The following is a 20,582-nucleotide window of genomic DNA, read 5'->3' as shown; positions in this document are numbered from 1 at the left end:
GAACACGATTTTTATCAAATATGTCTGTATATTTAAAATTTATATATTTTAATGTAGTACTTTAGTGTACCGAATAAAAGCAGAGATATGAGGAGAAGCGTAACGGCTGTCGGATCACGTGTGGCTTGATAACCAATCACATTCCAGCCTTGACGAGTTGCGCGACAATCACAGGTTTGTCGTAATTAAAATGGATTAAAAACAACCAAAACAGGAAAAAAGGCAGAGTAATTTAAGAAGAAAAAAAAAGTCAAGAAAAATCCAGAAAGTGATTAAGAATGAGATGAAGCACATTTTTACAGTTTAATTTTTTCCCTAATTGTTTAGATCTCGTTTTTCTTCATCTTTTTTATTACTTTTACATTTTCTTCCTTTATATTTTTTTAGTCACAGGTAGCAATTACTCTTGATAAAATATTTTAAAGCTTGAAAAATGTATGTTAAACTTATATTAATTTCCATGACTTTTGATAAATAATATTAATGCATTTTATTTAAAGGTGAAATTGATGAAAAAAAGATGAAAAAAGGGTAAAAATACAAGACAAACAATATAAGCATGTCATAAGAAATATAATAAACAACGTTAATTCAGCATTAACAAAATATAATGCAAGAATTACAATTAAAAAGACGAGTTTTAAGACTTTTCCAGGTCTAGAAATCACACTCTCTCATATTTCAAGATCATAGGAATTCTGTTTTGTTTTAAGTAAAAATGAGTTAATTAAAATATTAGCTTACAGCTTGAATTATAGCTGTTTTATCTGATTTTAAATCATTTTGAGAACCGCTGCTCTAAAGAAAACAGTCAAACACGTGCAAATAATTTTTTTATTGCAAATTATACATTTGCATCATTCAAGACAACATGAGAAACAAACACTGAACGTTCGACTGATCAGCCGCCAATGATGAACCACAAGAAATCTAAAAGGTGAACTTTTGACTCGATCCATTGATGCTTTCATGGTTTAATTCACAACATCAACATGTCAGTCACGTCAAGAAGAGATTATGATCTGTTAACAGAGAAAACACACTGAACCAAGAGAAGAATCATTTCGAACGAATCACAAGACCATCAGCATTTCATATTTTCCTTTAAATAAAGCAGACATTTCAACACTGCTAAAGTGAACATGTGCAAAGCCATCATAGATGACAAAGAACATTTGCACAGCAATTAAAAGAAAAGCACGTCGAACTGTGATCAGTGAGTGAATCCATTTGGTGATTTTAAAAACACAAGATTCATAAAACATTTCTGAAGTTTATGAGGCACAAATCTTGTTCCTCATTTCATACAGCCAGAACAAAACATAAAAATATTTAATTTCCATTAAGTTCTATAACAAAATAAACATGATACACTGCAAAAAATGATGTTCTTCCTCAGTGTTTCTGTCTTGTTTTCCAGCACAAATATCTAAACATTCTTAAATCAAGATACATTTACTGGAGAAGAGAAATGACTGAAGATATTAAGACTTGTTTAATGAAAAATGCATCAAAATGAAGTGCATGTTCACTCCATTGGCAGATATTTTCTTGTTTTAAGCACAAGCTCACTTAATTTTTTAGAAAACATTGTATGTCATTTTGCTTCTCCAGTAAATGTATGTTGATTTAAGAATGTTTAGATATTTGTGCTGAAAAACGAGACAGAAACACTGAGGAAGAACATGATTTTTGCAGTGTGATTATGCATCTGCTTTGAAGTGAAGTCGATCCGGATCCTTCAGTTCAGATTCGCTCCCAGAGCTGCAGCAACTGACTTCCTGCCTGAGGCTCCAACTCCTGTTCAACACACACAAACCACACATTCACACCATCATCACGACCATCACAGTCTGAGAGAGCTGCACAATTCATCGTTAAACGATTGTGATCTCAACTGAAACACCCTTGTGATCTTATTCCTAAATGACAGTGATTCGGCTAGACAGAGCAGTTGTCATGTATAGATATTAAACAGCTTCATTTCAACCGCACAGTTTCATTATTTCTGTGTTACAGTAATTCAGATGATCACAGAAGTACTGGGATAAAAGTTTATAGCTCAGATATAAACACTGATGTCTACAGTACTGATCAAAATAGAGTAAAGTAACTTGACTCTTCAAATAAAGATTGTATCAATTACATCGTTACACCAGTAGGTGGAGACAAGTGACTGTTGAAGTGACAAGGGAAAATTTATTTGTCATTGAATCATTCATTCAAGAGATTCGTTCAAAAACGCAGATCCATCCAGTAATGAAAACAAGTGAATTCTTTATGAGCGAGTCATTGAATCATTCATTCAAGAGATTCGTTCAAAAATGCAGATTCATCCAGTAATGAAACAAGTGAAGTCTTTATGAGTGAGTCATTGAATCATTCATTCAAGAGATTTGTTCAAAAATGCAGATTCATCCAGTAATGAAACAAGTGAAGTCTTTATGAGTGAGTCATTGAATCATTCATTCAAGAGATTCGTTCAAAAACACAGATTCATCCAGTAATGAAACAAGTGAAGTCTTTATGAGTGAGTCATTGAATCATTCATTCAAGAGATTCGTTCAAAAACACAGATTCATCCAGTAATGAAACAAGTGAAGTCTTTATGAGTGAGTCATTGAATCATTCATTCAAGAGATTAATTAAAAAAATGTTGATTCATCCAGTAATGAAAAAAGTGAATTCTTTATGAGTGAGTCATTGAATCATTCATTCAAGAGATTCGTTCAAAAACAGATTCATCCAGTAATAAAAAAGTGAATTCTTTATGAGTCATTGAATCATTCATTCAAGAGATTTGTTCAAAAATGCTGATTCATACAGTAATGAAGCAAGTGAAGTCTTTATGAGTGAGTCATTGAATCATTCATTCAAGAGATTCATTTAAAAACGCAGATTCATCCAGTAATGAAACAAGTGAAGTCTTTACGAGTGAGTCATTGGCTGCATTCCATTTAATTCTTTTTATGTCCTTCCCTCGCTAATTTTCCTCAGTCTCGTTGACTCGGATGTACGTCATTGCTTACGTTGCATGAGTGCCCACTACTGGTGGAACCGAAGTGTACATATGAAGTCAAGGGAGCGAGGGTCTGTCCATATAAACTTCCCTCGTCCACTTCACAAAGTGGAACGCACCTCAAAATGGAGGCAGGGATTCCCCCGAGGGGAAGTGCTTAGGGAAGCTCATGAGTGTGTGTCTAAAACTGGAGTGGAACGCAGCCATTGAATAAACGCTGATTCATCCAGTCATGAAACAAGTGAAGTCTTTATGAGCGAGTCATTGAATCATTCACTTAATCCGACTATTTAAAAAAAACAATTAATTTAAATGTATTAAATATATTTTCTAAACAGACTGCAGTAATTAACATTCTGTCAGAATCTCTAGTAAATCACGTTATTTTGTTTAGTTGTCTGTTGGGAATCGTGATCTTTACTGTGATTCTCAGTTTCTCCAGAATCGTGCAGCTCTGCAGTCAGAGGTGTAAAGAGCACCAGAAAATCACACTTAAATAAAAGTAGAGATTCCTTGCAGTGAAAATGACTCCATTACAAGTTACAGAAAATGTTATGTAGCATGCAAAATCTAACGAGCATCTGGATTACTCTTTACAAATGTGTTAGAGCAGAGAGTAAGAGTAAGAAGAGAGTAAAAGTTGCTAATATCTTTGATACTCAGTCAAAATACAAAGTAGCCAAAAACGTTCTTAAGTACAGTAACTCTGCGAGCGACACACACCTGTCCGTCTCGGCTGATCTGGACTCTCTTGTTGTCGTTCCAGGGGTTCAGCAGCTGCTGCGTGAGCTGGAAGGGCAGGTTCTCTTTACGGACCCATTCGACACCGAACACACCGCCCAGACTGACCGAACCCCAGTCCAGACACCTCTCGCCGCTGATCGCTGATGTCATGCGCGCGTAACCCTGACACACACACACACACACACACACACACACACACACACTTAATATTCAGCAATATGACTGACACTATCAGAGAAGAAACAATCTTGAACTGAAGAATGACACTATTAGATCATTTCCATGAAGGAGCAGCGGTGGATGTTTGTCTTCACTCCACACACCTGGAAGTGTCCGGATCCCTGAACGGAGAAGATGAGGAAGACGGCGCTGCTCTCGTGAAAAGCTCGGGTGAGTTTGTGCTCGTTGTTGGGCGTCGTGGACCAGATTCCCCTCTGCTGAGACAGCTCGATGTTCCTCATGTTGCTGCTCTTCATGATGAAGTATCGCACACAGGAGCGCAGCGGCCGCGGGGACGGAGACGTGCAGCTCTGGATCACAAACACATGTTCAATTCACACCAGCTCTCTGACACAGAGAGGACAGAGGACAGTCCCATTAACCACACCGATTTTGGAGTCTCTAACTCAATCCCTCTAGCGCCATCAACTGTCCAAAGTTTCACTAACATTTATGCTAATAACTTTTGAACCCTAAGGGCTAGAAACAAAATACTTTATATAAACAAATAATAATAAACATTTTTTTCCTCTGAATGCTTGTCTCAAGACGATTCGATTGCACCCTATGACATCATTTTCCGTAATGAGAATTGTTCCGCCATTTTGAATATTGTGTGAAAAACCTACTTTTTCAAACTCCTCATAGGCCGTTGCTCCAATTTTCAAGAAAAATGAACCAGATCATCTTTAGACGATGCCAACAAAAAGTCAATTTGTCAAACCATTTTTGAATAACTCACAAACAGATTTTTTGTAGCGCTTGTGAAAGTAGATGTAAGGCTGTATCTCACTTATCGTATTCAGACCGAACTTGGTACATGTCATCACAAGCATGACCTGAGACTACATGCTGCATTTCGGCACAGTGCCACCTACTGGTCCGGAGATTCGAAAAATAGCTATTTTCGAATTATATCCAATCTTCCATATCAGTCATTTTGGGTGTCAGCCATTTTGAATTTTGTAGTAAAATGCTGTATTTTACTAAATGAAACTCATTACGAAACATTATGAAACACGGTGTGGGTCATCGGCACAATGCCCTGAAGGAGTCCGAGAAGTTTCGGAGCCAGCACCACCTAGTGGTGAAGAAAAATATTTACATGCTTTTAACTTTGGATGAGGTTGATTCATTTTCATCTCCTTGGATTCCTGAATCACTGCCGAGTCTAACGATACCAAACATGCTAGGTTTTGCCTTATGGTTAGTGCAACATTGTGATTTAGCATTAAAAAAACTTCTGCCAATATCTTCAAAACCTTCAAATCTGATTGAGACGAAACCACCGTAGGAAAATCGGAAACACAGGCTGTTGGCTAAATGCTAATGTTACAATTTTGATAGTAAGTGGCAAAAAATGCAATCAAAGTCAGTTGTGGGTTATTTTTTATGTGGTCATACATATAAATGTCTGTAACTCCTAAACAAAATTAGATTTTTAACAAAATTGGACACGCTTATGTATGGGACCACTCCGAGGACACACAAAAAAAAAGCAATGGGAACAAAACAAGAAATTGGCTCTAACTACAGTACTGTTGGTCTGACTGACTGAAATGCCGTGTCTTTGTCTCAGTCGCTATCATAGTCCATTGTCACATTGTTGTTCTGCTGCTAGCTTCCTTGTTTGCTTCTGTTGTGCTTGGCCCCTTAATTGCTGCTTGCAGCTATATTTTCACCCTGACATCTATGTATCACATCAATTATGCTGTTAATTACCACAGACAATCATTTATGATCAGCGGTTCACAAACGTTTTGACTCAAAGAGCATCCATTGTCCAACACAATATTCAAAAACAGGGAAATACTGCTGTAATTATGACAAAGCTGCTTGTTTTCAGTGTTTTCGGTGACATTTTACAACTTAGCAAGTACCACGAATTAAAAAAAAAACAAAAACAAATTATATATATATATGTGTGTGTGTGTAAATATATATATGTGTAAATATATATATATATTATATATATATAAAAAAGGAAAGACAGCACAGGTGAATCAGGTTAAATAAATATAATAGACGTCATCATACTTACATAGTTGATGTAATGTTTAAATATGCAAATGAGGTACCATCTAACTAAATATGCACTAATTTGCATATATTTCAAGAATAGAAAAATGAACATTAGATAATTCTTGTTTGATTTTGTTGACATATTAAAGGTTTTTCCAGAAGAGATTCTGAATTTCTCTTTTTATCACTCCATATATCAGAAAATATTGTGAAAACCAAGAAAATAAATACATTTATCATGTTTTTAGGAGTAAAATGTTTTGTGTAAATCGGGTGAATGATATATGAACAAACCTTCAGAATATAGATATGAATAAACTATAAAGTTTGGTGTGTGTGAAGCTGCTGAAGTGGAGATTTCTGAATTGAAATCTACAGGCGCAAGTAGATGAAGTGTAATAAAATAAACACTTGAATGTGTTTTGAATGTTTTCTTTCCACTAGTCTGAATAGCCTAAAACTGACCAGTGCATGAAAAAACAACGGTTGGAAGTGATTAAGTGCAGCCAAAATGAGTCCTAAACCCAGGAACCTCACATACTTTTCCAGAGGAGGGGGACGAGGGGCCGTCAGCGCTCTTGAAGGGGACGAGCTCGTCTCCCAGCTGCTTTGAGTGAAGCGCTCTGTGATTCTTCATTTGAGACACCAGCCGAGGTCTGCGGGAAACACACACACACACACACACACACACACACACACACACACATCAGATGAAGACGCCAGCACTGTCTGCGTCCAGATGAGGGCGCTAACACACACCTGTCCGGGCTGGGCGGCTGCTCCGGCTGCTCCGGGTCCCTGCGGCCGGCACTCTTGCAGGAGGCCGTCTGCGGGGCTTCGTCAGAGTTCATGGGTCGAGGTCTCTGGCCGATGCCGGTGGGCTGCTGGAGGCCTGTGACCTGCTCCTCGGCCGACAGCACCGACACCAGCGTACGGATGGTGGCCTCGTCCAGCTGAGAACAGGCTTTAGACGGAGAGCGAATCCGCCGCAGGAACAAGCTCTGCCAGCGCTGCCTGAGGCCGAACACCAGCTCCGCCATCTGCGGCGAGGAAACATGTGCTGAGTTATACCGTAAAGTATTTGGTTTATTTGATTGTATTATGTTTTTATTTTCCATTTTAATTATATTATTTTTTATGTTTATAGTATAGTAATCATTCCAAAAAGTATGAAAGTATGAAATTGAGTAATTAAAAACTGACAAGGAGATAATATAATTATAGACAGAAAGTCATGCAAAATATAGATTTTATTTGGTTTATTTTATTGTAAATTGTTGTTATTAATTAATTTTTTTCATTTTATTTATATTATTTTATATTCTTAAAAAATTTTAATGTATTATTTTTATAGTAAATTAATCATTCATAATTGAAAACTGACACAGAGATAGTATAATTATGTAAATATAGATTTTATTTGGTATATTTTTATTGTAAATTGTTGTTATTCATTTTATTTTATATTTTATTTATATTATTTTATATTTTTTATATTATATTTTTATTTATTTTTTGTAAAATAATCATTCCAAAAAGTATTTTGAAATCGAATAATTGAAAACTTTATTTTATTTTAGTTATTATTTTAGATTTTTATGATATTTTAATATATTATTATTATTGTAAAATAATCATTTAAAAAGTATTTTGAAACTGAACAATTGAAAAATGAGATAGTGTAATGATAGACAGAAATTCATAATGAAAAATATAGATTTTATTTGGTTTATTTTATTGTATATTGTTGTTATTAATCTTTATTTTTTTTATTCTATTTATTATTATTATTGTTTTTATTATTATATTATTATTATTTATTTTATAGTACAATATTATATGCCATTAAAAAGACTGCTAATTAAATAAGAATAACGTATTTATTCGCATCTCAAAGTCAGTCTATCAGAAACTGAATGATGTTGATTTGAGCAGAATGAACGGCACCTCTCGGTCCAGTCTGAAGTTGAGCCACTCGTCAATGCTGATGTGAGCCAGACGAGCGCTGGAGCGATCCTCCATCTCACTGTCACTGCTCTCGTTCACACCGTCAGCGGCTAAAATATATACAGAATAACCTCAGTTTGAACTACAAACACTTAAAACTGCATCATTGTTTTAGATTTTGAGACAAAACTTCAGGTTTGTTGTCGATCGGTTCTGGTCACCTGCTCTGTGTTCCTGCAGGGCGGAGCTCGGGAGTTTAGCACATCCTCCGAATATGGCCACGGTCAGGGGCGTGACCGCAGAGCAGCATCTGATGCTGGCGATCCTGTGAGCGCGCGTCATCTCATCGTAAATCAGCCAATCGGTGGGCAGAGACTCCACTGCTGCTGTCTGACCATTGGCTGGAGGGATCTGGGTACAGATGTGATGGAAGAAAAGAACTATTATGAATCTATTTGAAGAATATGCATGTCAAAATATCATATAACACACACACACACACACACACACACACACACATATATACTGTATATATATTAGTTTGTTGTGCTTCCAAATATATGAGGGCTGGTTCTGATTGGCTCCTCTCACGATCACTGACCTTCTTGTACTGCGGCTGGCTCAGGACGGACGTCGGGTGGAGGCGAACCTTCTTCTCTTTGGAGCCCATGAGGGTCATGGTGTCCCGCTCCACATGGATCAGGTTGGGATACATGCCGGCGACCAGCGCAGCCTTGACCACGGCCCAGTTCTCCGAGTTCTGATTGACATCCCGGATGTCGCCACCGCCCCTCGCTCGCACAAAACCTGACGTGACAAATTGTCGTGAATCACCTGGAGCAGTTTTGTTTGGGTTCACGGCTCAGAACTCTTACCTGTCGCTCGAAGCTGTCCCAAAAGCTGCGTCCGCATCCCCACGATGATCTCCATGGTGGCCTGAGAGAGGAAGTTCTTCTCGCAGAAAGCTCTTTCCCAGCCGTCACTGCGAGCTTTCTGCCACGCCTGCAGAGATCAACAAAAACAAGAACAAAAGTGAACTTCTGAACTAAGAAATGCCTGCTTTTACAAGAACAAATTCAAAATATTAATAAAAACTGTAACAGTATATAAATGATACTAAAATAATAAACTATACAGAGATATGAAAACCCAGAAACTAATAAAAATGACAAAAACACAATAAAATTGCTTTAAAATTCAAATGGAAAATATAAAAATAAAAACCATACAGTACTTCACTGACGCTCAGTCACAGCTGAGACCAGAGAGCAGCCATTTAAAGAGTTTTTTTATTACAGTAAACTCTGGTTATCAGAGCATGATGTCCTGACGCTGTCTGACCTGAAAGGCCCGGAGCAGAGCCATGTGGTCGCTGAAGGTGTTGGCCGTGAAGCGTTTCCGGCACAGCATGGACACGCGCTTCTGAGCGGCTTGAGCGGGCAGCACGAACGGGTCTCTGTGGGCCAGCGTGCAGGCGATGGTGAGGATGGGGTCCAAACACTTCAGCACCACCGCACACAGAACCATCTTCCCTAAATGCGGCTCCACGGGCAGGTCGGCCAGGTGATAGCCCAGCTCCGTCAGGTTCTCCCAGGGGTCCATGGCGTCGATGGTCTGCCACATGAAAGACTGATTACTAAAATACTTTTATGGCATGATTTCAATATAGAGTTGGTTGGTTGATTAAACTTGTCTGAGCAATCCAAATTAATCCAATTTCATATTGTGAAAGTTGTTTATATGTACCCTAAACTTTGCGATCCTACTCACATGTTCATTTACATGTGCATTACGTCTATTCCAAATAAATCTTCAGTGCATGTGCAGTGACACATCTAAATAATATACACTGAAAAGGTGTCTGACCTTCAGCATCTGTACAGCGTGTTTAATCGTGTGCAGGTGTGGCGGCTCAGGTGCTTTAGACAGGAACTCAGCGATCGGGCAGGTGATGGGAGCCAGAAGTTTAGTGTGCAGACACAGCTCCTGAGAAACACACACACACACACACACACACACACACACACACACAGACACACACAGACAGAGTATTTACAAAATAAAACCTATTATGCTTTTTTAAAGGTTCTTAATGTTGTTTTAAAGATCTCCACACGCATTCGAAGTCAAAAACACTTTAATTTTCTCATAATATCCACTGCAGCATCAGCTCTCTAAATCCCGCCTTCTGACATATATAAGTGACCCTGGACCTTAAAACCAGTCATAAGTCGCACTGGTATATTTGTAGCAATAGCCAACTATATTGGTCAAAATGATTTTTTATGCCAAAAATCATTAGGTTATTAAGTAAAGATCATGTTTCATGAAGATATTTGGTAAATTTCCTACCGTAAACATATTAAAAATGTATTTTTGTGAGTGGATATGCATTGCTAAGGACTTCATTTGGACAACTTTAAAGGCGATTTTCTCAATATTTTGATTTTTTTGCAGATTTTCAAATAGTTGTATCTCGGCCAAATATTGTCCTATCATAACAAACCAAGATTATTTATTCAGCTTTCAGATAATGTATAAATCTTAATTTCAAAAAATTGACCCTTATGACTGGTTTTGTGGTGCAGGGTCACATATTGATGTGGTTTGTGTACTTGTCTGTGTGTGTGTGTGTGTACCTGTAGAGGCATGCGCAGCAGCTGTGGAATCTGATGTTCCAGCATGTTGTTGAACCTCAGACGGCTGAAGAGATGGAAACAGATCCCTGGTCTGCAGCGGCCCGCTCTAAACAACAAACCCACGTCTCCATCAGTTCTGCAATCAAACTCTTGTCATGTTCAGGACTCTAGATGGACGGTGACGTACCTGCCCTTCCTCTGCAGAGCGCTGGCCTTCGATATCCAGACCATCTTCAGCATCGTCACGTTATTCAGAGCGTCATACGCTTTCTGCAGCACAACATATAACAGTTTCATTCTGGAGCACGAGTTCTCAATTTAAGTTACTGTACATTGTTAAAAGTTTGCAGCTGTTGCACTTCAGTCCAGTAATATAGAACTGAGCAGAATACATTACATCATATGCCGTTTTTAACGTTAATGTGTCACTAATATTGGCAGGAAAAAAAACTTGTCGACAACATTGTTGACTGTACAGTAATATAAAAATATATTTTATTATTTAATTTACAATATTATTATTGTTTTTATTAGTATTATTATATGTAATGAACATGTCTCTGACATTAGCAGGAGAAAGATAACCAAACCTCTTTAACTTTGCCGGAGTCGATGACGAACACAACGTCGTTGACTGTGATGCTGGTCTCTGCGATGTTGGTGGAGAGAATCTGGAGATTGAGATGAGGTTGTGTGAGATGTTTACATCTAGAGGAGTCTGTGTGAAGTTTATAGAAGCAAGAGGAAGAGATACGCACGATCTTGCGAACACCTTTAGGAGTGTTCTTCAAAACCTTCTTCTGGTCTGACGTCTGCATACTGGAGTGAAGTATGAAGACCTGAAACCTGATGACGCACAGTTCCTCAGACAATCAGTACATTTCAAATATTTAAAAATAACAAATGTAGACATTTTTTAACCTTGGGAACACTGAGAAGTATGGAAGCTTGTTTCCGCCATGGAATAAAAAAAGAAAAAAGGTATGTGTGACTTTTTATCTTGTAATTCAGACATTTTTCTTAGAATTTCAAGTTTATATCTCAAAACTCAGACTTTATATCTCGCAATTCTGACTTTATTTCACGCAATTCCGAGTTTATATCTTGCAATTCCAAGTTTATTTTCCACAGTTCTGACTATTTCCCACAATCTCACAATTCTGAGTTTATTTCCCACAATTCCAAGTTTATATCTTGCAATTCTGACTTTATATCACACAATTCTGAGTTTATTTTCCGCAATTCTGTCTTTATTTCCAGCATTTTTTAACTTTATCTCCCACAATTCAGACTTTATTTCTCGCAGTTCTGACTTTATATCTTGGAATTGTGAGTTTATATCTTGCAATTCCGAGTTTATTTTCCACAATTCTGACTTTATTTCACGCAATTCTGTGTTTACATCTCACAAATCCGAGTTTATTTTCCGCAATTCTGGCTTTATTTTCAGAATTTTTTAACTTCATCTCCTACAATTCAGACTTTATTTGATGCAATTCCGAGTTTATTTCTCAGAATTGTACATTTATTTACCACAATTCCAAGTTTATATCTCGCAATTCTAACTTTTTTTTATTTTTTTTATCAGAAATGCAAGATATAAACTTGGAATTACTAGAGAGAAAAAAAAATCTGAATTCTGAGACGCAAACTATTAAAAAGGGTAATTGCAACTTTTTATCTCACAATTCTGACATTTTCATTTACTTTTTTGCTCTGAAATTGTGAGATATAAACTCACAATTACCCTTTTTTAGTGGTGGAAACAAGTTTCCATAGAAAACACCCTCTCTAAAACATGAATACATCTATTTTCCTAATAAATGTCTCTGGTCTGATTGCAAGCAATTCTAAAGAAACAAAATGATCGTTCATCAATTCCAATAACTGTTTCTGCCTCTAAAGCCCCTGTTCTTTTCCTCTGATGTAATCAGGTGAATAGCCAATAGTATCACAGCTCACTTTAAACAATCCAATCAAAACCCACTGGATGAAATCAAGTCCCTTCATTATTTCCAGCTGAATATTGTGTTGGAACAGGAAGGGGACAGACACTACAAACACTCACAGACCTTTGCTGGTGGTCTGTAAACCTTTTATCATCAAAGACGATGCGATCTCTCAGAGACACTATCTCATCGTAGCCGGGCAGGAATATCAACACTGCGCCTGAGGATAAAAAACAATTACATGAAAACTGTAATGTCTGCTGCAGATGTGAGCTTTTAATTGAGCTAGCGGTCTCACCTTCGTCAGAGCTCTGGCAGATGTTGAAGAGCAGATGCAGGATGAGGTCGAGGTCGACCTTCTCGTCGTCAAAGCTGTGATGATACGCTTTGAGCAGCTCCTGGTCCTCAGAGCTCAGTTCAGATGTGGCTGTCTGGACCAGAGACGACTCGTCCATCTGACCCGATTCAACACACCATCTGTACAAACAAACACAGCGCACTGTAACACACAAACACCTTCTGAGTGAGACTAAACATCTTCGTAAGAAAGCCAAACGCAGTGCTTACATGTGAGACTCCAGCAGATCTACAGCCTCGGGCTGCTTGAAGTGTTTGGCCCAGTCAAGAGCCGTCCTGAAGTAAACATCACAGTTACCAGAAGCTTCAAAAACTGCCTTAAAACGTTATTAAATTCAAAAGTTGTATCTGTTAATATAATAATTTTAATAGACCTGAGCGAACATGAACTAACAATGAACTGTTGAGTTTTTATAAACTAACATTAACAAAGATTAATTGTTCATCGTTAGTTAATGTTAGTTTATGCATATGACTGATGTTCACATTTATTTTAGTTAGTTTTAGTAATTTTGTTGTGTTTTTGTCTTTTTTAAATGTCAATATAGTTTTTATTCATTATTTTTAGTTTATTTAGTTTTAGCACATTAAGTAAACTAAATGACAAATGGTGAGAATAGGTTTTTTAATTTTATTTCAGTTAACGTTTAAAAAACAGCACTCAAATTTGAGTATTTAATTATAAGAGCGAGTGAAAAATGGTCATGAAAAAATAAAACTAAACTATTATTTTAACAAAATTATTTTAAATGGATAGTTGCATCGGAGGGGAAAATTTTTGTCATTTTTATTATTTTTTTGTTTTAAATATGTCTATTAGTTTTTATAATTTTTGTATTTATTAGTTTTAGTTTATTTTTAGTACTTCAAGTTAAATTTAAACAAAAAATTGAAATATTGCCTTGACAACTGGTTAAAATAAAATAAGTAAATATTTGCCAGTGGGCTCAGAAAAATCAACATAATTCAAATGGAAAACAAGTTTTCATTCACCATTTTGTTTTTGTATTAAGTGCAAACTCAGTTAATTTTCTCAGAAAACAAGACTTCAATTTGTCATTTCTCTTCTCCAGTAAATGTATCTTGATTTAAGAATGTTTAGATATTTGTGCTGGAAAACAAGACAGAAACACTGAGGAAGAACATGATGTTTTGCAGCGCATGCAACATTTAATGCCATGACTTTATGAATGTAAGACTTTCTGCTCTGATTTAAGTCCCGCAGAAACCCTGAACAAAACTAACATGAGAAAAGAAATAGCTGAAATAAAATTAGTTTATGCTTTTTTTATATTTAATTTAATACTATTTTTTATATACTATAATAATTTTTGTTAATATTTTGAATAAGATTTAATTTTTATATTTACTTATTAGCTTAAGTTTATTTAGTTTTAGTACTTCAAGTTAAAAAGTTTGTGCTCTCCTCACCAGCCGTTGGAGGCTTTGATGTTGACGTTTGCGCCCATGCTCAGGAGCTGCTCCATCTGGCTGAGGAACCCTCGACCTGCGGCCACCATCAGAGGCGTGGCGCTCGTCTCGCTGTGTCCGTAATCCACTGAAAGAACATAAAAGCACATGAGAAAAACACAGCAGACTTCAGCTTAGACAGTTTTTGAGGGCACATATGACTTCATTACCACTAATGTTCTCATTCAGGATCAGATTGAAGAGTTGTATAAAGGCTTCAGCGTCTTGGTTCAGGAAAATGTTTGAGATGCAGGCGTCCATTTCCCTGAGCAGCCAGGGCTCTAACGTGGCCACGTCCTTCTCGCTCTGTGCACATGGAGAAAAGAGATGCTTGAAAAATACACCTGATGAAGGAGTGACATTGTGTCATCCTGTAAAAAGAAGAGACCATCTGGCTGAAGACGCTGTCTCCGCCGTCATCCAGGAGGTCATTCTCCTGCAGGACACAAGTGGGCGTCTTTTCCCTCGCAGGTTCAGGCTGCAGGACGTCCTGACGGGCGTCACACCACTCTGTCAGGGACGTCTGCTGCCGCTCCTCTGAGGAAACAGACAGTGGTTAAATGTGACGTCGAGGTCCATTACTGTAATCAACTTTGTTTGACGGATACATTACTATATATATTCACACAGAAAACAGCTGTTTCACACTGGAATAATATTTCACTGTTTTTACTGTGTTTTTGATCAAATAAATGCAGCCTTGGTGAGCAGAAGAGACTCTCAAAACCATTAAAACATCTTAATTACTCCAAACGTTTGAGTTTACTGTATTTCAGATATACCGTCACCTTTCTGCGCCTCCTTCTTGTATTTAATCATGTCTTTGTTAGTGTAGCCGGTGGTCCGCAGGATGTCCTCCAGAAAGAGCTGCTTGACGTCATATGGACAACCTTTGACTTCAGAGAAAATTCAACGTTATTATTCAACTCTCTAATTTCAAAACATCATATCTGATATATTACGACACTAACATTCATGTTCTGCTCCAATCAGAATTGAATTAAGAACACCTTATTAACTCCTGAATTTGATTCCAGGTGGCAAAAGGGATGCAGAATTTTAATTGAAATTGAAGTATTAAAATAAAGACTATTATAGAAGTGATGTAGGTGTATTTTTTCCAGCTTGAATAAACCCTTAAACATTTTTCCATCTGCTCACTTACTGTGAATAACAGGACACGCTCCAAAGTATCTGATGAACAGATTGACGTCCAGGGTGGCGCTGGACAGGATGAGCTTTAGCGACGGCATCTTCTGAAGCATGTCCTTCATCTTAGTGAGTAAGAAGTCCGTCAGTCCGTCTCGCTCGTGCACCTCGTCCTACAGGAGCAGAAATCATGAAACCGGCTCCCAAAACACCGTCCAGAGGAACTTTAGAGCAGAGTCTCACCACAATGACATGAGTGACCGTGGACAGAGCCTCATCTCCGGCCATTAGCGTCCTCAGCAGGACTCCACTCGTGCAGAATGTCAGTAAGGTTCTAGGAGAAACTCTGAGGAGAAGCAAATACCCAGAATTCATCAGCACATTCGCAGTCATTTAGATGGAAACAATTTGGTTATTATACACAAACAATTCAACCTACTCCTTTCATGAAGAAAAAGTACATACTTTTTGAGTGTGTAGCAGAAGAGTTGGGAAAAACTACTTCATCTTTAACAATTTAAACTGCCCTGTAAATCATCTTGCCGCCTGTAAGTACCTGCTCTCCAGGCGAATCTGATAACCAATGGTCTGTCCGATCTTCTCGCCACGCTCAGACGCCACACGCTCTGCCACAGCGATGGTCGCCAACCTCCTGGGCTGAGTGCAAAAGATCCGGCAGGGAATCCCGTTTCGACTGCAGTCGTCCAGGAGGAACTGGGGGATCTGGGAGATGAACACAGAACCGGGTCGATTTATTCTCTCATTAAGACCTGAAAACCCAACACTTTGCAAGAGCTTCAGCTGACAAAAAAGTTCGGGAATCGATGCTGATGAGGGTATGCGAGATAGTGCTCACCTGGGTGGTTTTGCCTGACCCGGTCTCACCCAAAACCAGCACCACCTGGTTCTCCCTGATGGTTTGGACGAGCTCCTCCTGACGTTCATACACAGGCAGCGCTCTCCGAAAGCAATCCAGTTCAGACGGGCCTCGTTTCTGAGGAACCTGAGGAATACCGTGACTCAGACGGCCGCTGGTCCTGCTTTTACTGTCTGGAAGAGTGAACCAGAGAAGAACATATAAGAGAAATGGTGAAGGGGTGTAGATGTGAAGAAGATCAGTAAGGTATGGAGGAACGAGATTATTAAGAGCCTTGTAGCCAAGAGGAAGCAAGTAAATCATGAATAGAAGAGGGCCCAGGACCGAACCCTGAGGAACACCAGTGGTGACTGCTGACTTTAGATGATTTCGATTGGACATTTTTAAGTTGAACCAGAGAGATATGATCTAAACCAAGACAGAGTTTTGTGATAAACCATTCTTAACAAAAATACTATTGTTTTTGTTTAGTATTTTAGGGTCCTATGAAATCCGTTTTTTTTTTTTTCCCATTTTAATAGTTACATTAAATCTTAGTAATCAAAAAGGATGTCTAATTAATTGAAATCATGCAACTTACAAAATTTAACAACAATTTATTAGAAGTTGAACAAAAATGACATTTTTACAGTCCCAAATTCTGTTTTATTTTTCCCAAATCCATGTTTTCTGTTTTATTTTTTCTGGATTCTGTTTAATGGTTTAATTAACTTTTAATAATAATCAAAAAGCATGTCTAATCAATTGAATTCATAAAGCATTAAGCAATTTAATAATTTATGACTATATTTTTTACAATTATATGGCCCTATGATTTTTTCAGACATTCTGCGTTGTCTGTTTTAATGTTTCTGGGTTTACAAATGTATTACCAAAAATGGAGATAGTCAAATATAAGCATAAAACATTAATAATTTAATTAACCTCTTAAAATGTAATCAAATGAAAATTAACAATTCCTTTCATTTTTTTGCAAATTTCACTGAAGGATCATGTGACACTGAAGACTGGAGTAATGATGCTGAAAATTCAGTTTTGATCACAGGAATAAATTACACTTTACTATATATTCACATAGAAAACGGCTGATTTACATTGGAATAATATTTCATAATTTTTACAGTATTTTTGATCAAATAAATGCAGCCTGGATGAGCAGAAGAGACTCTTTCAAAAACATTAAACTATCGTAATTATTCCAAACTTATGATGCTTTGTTCAAGGCTGCACTTTGCAGGATTTGAACTAATTACTTTTCGTTTACGACTACACAAACTACCCATTATTACAGCACAGCTGGAATACATCAGATTATTCTTCATAATCCAGTCCAGCTGCCCAAAGAGACTCACCAATGGCATCTGGAGAAGTGACGACGACTCTCTCTGTGCGCGGCTGGAGCTCACTGCGCTCTTTGTTGGTGATGGGGAACCTCTGCAGAAGGTTTTGCACCATGTGTTTGGAGTTGTGAGTGAGGTTACAGGTCATGACAGACCGTGCCGTCTCTGTCCCGTCCTTCTTCCTCACAGTAAGATATCGACTGGAGCCTTTCCTGCAACAACAGTTTACAAGAGCTTAAAGCCGGCATGAAAGGGGAGTTGCGCTACTAGTCTTTTCTTTCCTATTCCTGACGTTTATCCAAGCGAAACGGAAAGAACAAATGTAGGGCGGGGCTGTTTTGTCCGTGGGGAATTGGTTTTCTATTGGTGGATCTCATGTGAGTGACAGGTTGCCCCGCTCTCATCATCAGAGAAGAGATGTCATGATCATCAGTAAATTTGTAGTCAAGTCTGCTGGAGCTGGGTCTGCATTTGACAGGCAAAGTCAACTTACCCTCTGCTTTTCGAGATGTAGCCCAGCGATTGAGCAAGCCGATGTACGAACGCTCTCTCAGAATTTGTCAATGAAGAAGGGAAATCCAGCTCTACGAGACAAAACAACATTTTTAAACAGTTAAAATAATTCCAACAAAAAAATCCAGTAACAGCTGACTCTGGTTTATTAACCATGCTTCATACTTCGATACCATCTTGCATACTAAACTCCTTGACAGGTTAGCTTCCGTTGGGATTACTGGCACCCCCTGTCTTAATTTAGATCATATCTCTTTGGTTCAACTTAAAAATTTCCAAGCGAAATCATCTAATGTCACTGGTGTTCCTCAGGGTTCGGTCCTGGGCCCTCTTCTATTCATTATTTACTTGCTTCCTCTTCTCTACAAGGCTCTTAATAATCTCACTCCTCCGTACCTTACTGATCTTCTTCACATCTACACCCCTTCACGCTCTCTCAGATCTTCACTCTTCTCGTCTTACGCACCATGGGCACTAGAACTTTTAGTCCCTCATTTATGAAACTTGATATTCAAAACAGTGATAGCCTCCATACTTTTAAATCAATCTGAAGTTGATAAATGATGATAAAAGAGCTTGTTTTAGCCACAGACTGTTCACAAAGCTCCTGAAATAAACTCAAACCTTTGTCGTCGCTGTACTGGAACCTCTCCAGTGCGATATTTACAGCGATTTTGACCTCTTCATCAATCCTGATGTCTTTGAGTCCTTTCGCTTTCAGAGAGGTCGTCTGTTTAGACGCGTTCATGCTTGATTTCCGTGACATTTCTTCTCCCTACATTCAAGAATACAAAGTCAAAGTAATGGATTATTTTCTCAGTGATTGCATCAATAAATATTACATATTTACATTCTGCTTTTATTACTAAGATCACATAGTATGAAGTGATGAATGGCTTCATAATATCTTGTGTTTATTGCCTCTTTAAGATGAATCTCTTGTTGTATTCCTCATCTTTGGATAAAAGATTCTTGTATAAAGACCCAATATGATGAAATTAATATTATAAATATGTCTGAATTTCTGAAATATAATTTGGAAAATATTTAGTTTATGTAAAATTTTATTATTACATCTTTTTCTACTCATTAAAATACTGTACTGTTAGATTACTTATTAATTTACTTACATTTAGTTAGCAGATACTCAATTGATTTACTTAGTAACTTATTTTTTTATTCATTTGTTTAAGTACTCATTTATTTATTTTAAATATCTAATTTTTATTATATAATTATTTTTACAGTTTTTCTCTAAACTTTTCCTCAGTTTGAAAACCCCTTGCGCTCAACTAATAAATATAAATGTATCTGCAATTATTTATTATAATAATATAAAAGTAGCCTACTGTATTTCGTTTAGTTAAATTTATTATGTATAATTTATTTCATTCTTTAAACCAGCAAACTTTAGAACAAGCAAACAGAAGATATAAATATAATACTATACAAATAGCAAAGATGTTTTAAAAAAACTCAATGTAAACTCAGTGTGTGTTAGCTGCTACAGCTAAACTGACTCATTTAACGCTAAAATACTATCAGCAACACACTGACACCTGCTCAAATAGCACAAAGAGTAAGAAAAGTCAGTGTTTTAACTCAAATTCTCGCTAATATTGTGTTTATAGGAATACTGTCCATTCATTGAGCTTCACGAGCATCATCGTTAGCGTCATTTCACTGTTTATTTACAGCATAATAATGATAAGATCAAAACATCTCACGTGTTTGGAGAATCTGAGGAGAACACGGCGTGAAAGCAGACAGCTGTAAAGTGTCCGGAAGATTTAATTTGGTTGTCAGTCACTGATGTGTTTGGATTAGTTGTTTCTGTCTGTAAAGAATCGAAACTGGGGCTGCTGCGCTCCGTCTGCGCATGCGCAACAGATCTGCAACTCATTCCACTGACGTCACGACAGCGACATGTTGTGCAGAGATCAGCGGTGTGTTTATTTATTCATTCATTAACTTTCAAAGAAAAAACAAAGACATTTAACATAAAAGATCTTTCCATTTTTTGCATTAAGTTCTCCAGCATATTTTTTTTCTTTTTCAGATTAAGAGATTTTTAATACATCCTAGTAATTACATTCAATGCGTCATAAAATATTTTTTAGATCTGTACAGAAAAAGGAGGCCTTAATAGACATTACCTTAGCTTTATGTAAATGGACATGTGTTATCAATTATCGGACAGTCAGTCCAAGAAGAGGATCATCTATCATCTAATCAGAATAATCTATTACAATTAGTTTGTATTATTTTGTCTGCAAGTTATACAGTTACACCAGTAGGTGGCGACAAGCGACTGTATTAAGTGAAATTGAATCATTC

General features: G+C 37.3%; 1 protein-coding gene across 1 annotated transcript; it reads right to left on the bottom strand.

Annotated features, from left to right (window-relative positions):
* Positions 1-820: 820 nt before the first annotated feature.
* On the bottom strand, positions 821-20,160 carry LOC127513275 (3'-5' RNA helicase YTHDC2-like). Its single transcript, XM_051894947.1, has 30 exons — positions 19,973-20,160; positions 18,870-19,020; positions 18,226-18,316; positions 17,745-17,944; positions 16,372-16,565; positions 16,072-16,238; positions 15,759-15,861; positions 15,532-15,688; positions 15,155-15,262; positions 14,755-14,903; positions 14,537-14,672; positions 14,328-14,454; positions 13,107-13,172; positions 12,838-13,016; positions 12,663-12,759; positions 11,349-11,436; positions 11,181-11,261; positions 10,778-10,860; positions 10,591-10,696; positions 9,818-9,937; positions 9,293-9,565; positions 8,827-8,953; positions 8,553-8,758; positions 8,173-8,362; positions 7,952-8,061; positions 6,764-7,044; positions 6,546-6,660; positions 4,087-4,293; positions 3,743-3,925; positions 821-1,800 (listed from the first exon to the last, which is right to left on the bottom strand). The coding sequence occupies exons 2-30, from the start codon at positions 19,009-19,011 to the stop codon at positions 1,747-1,749; spliced, it is 4,140 nt and encodes a 1,379-aa protein (XP_051750907.1). The 5' UTR covers positions 19,012-19,020; positions 19,973-20,160; the 3' UTR covers positions 821-1,746.
* Positions 20,161-20,582: the final 422 nt, after the last annotated feature.

The sequence above is a fragment of the Ctenopharyngodon idella genome, chromosome 5, assembly GCF_019924925.1.
Source record: "Ctenopharyngodon idella isolate HZGC_01 chromosome 5, HZGC01, whole genome shotgun sequence".
NCBI lineage: Eukaryota > Metazoa > Chordata > Actinopteri > Cypriniformes > Xenocyprididae > Ctenopharyngodon > Ctenopharyngodon idella.
Note: the sequence above shows the minus strand (reverse complement) of the source record. Positions and strands in the feature narration are given on the sequence as shown.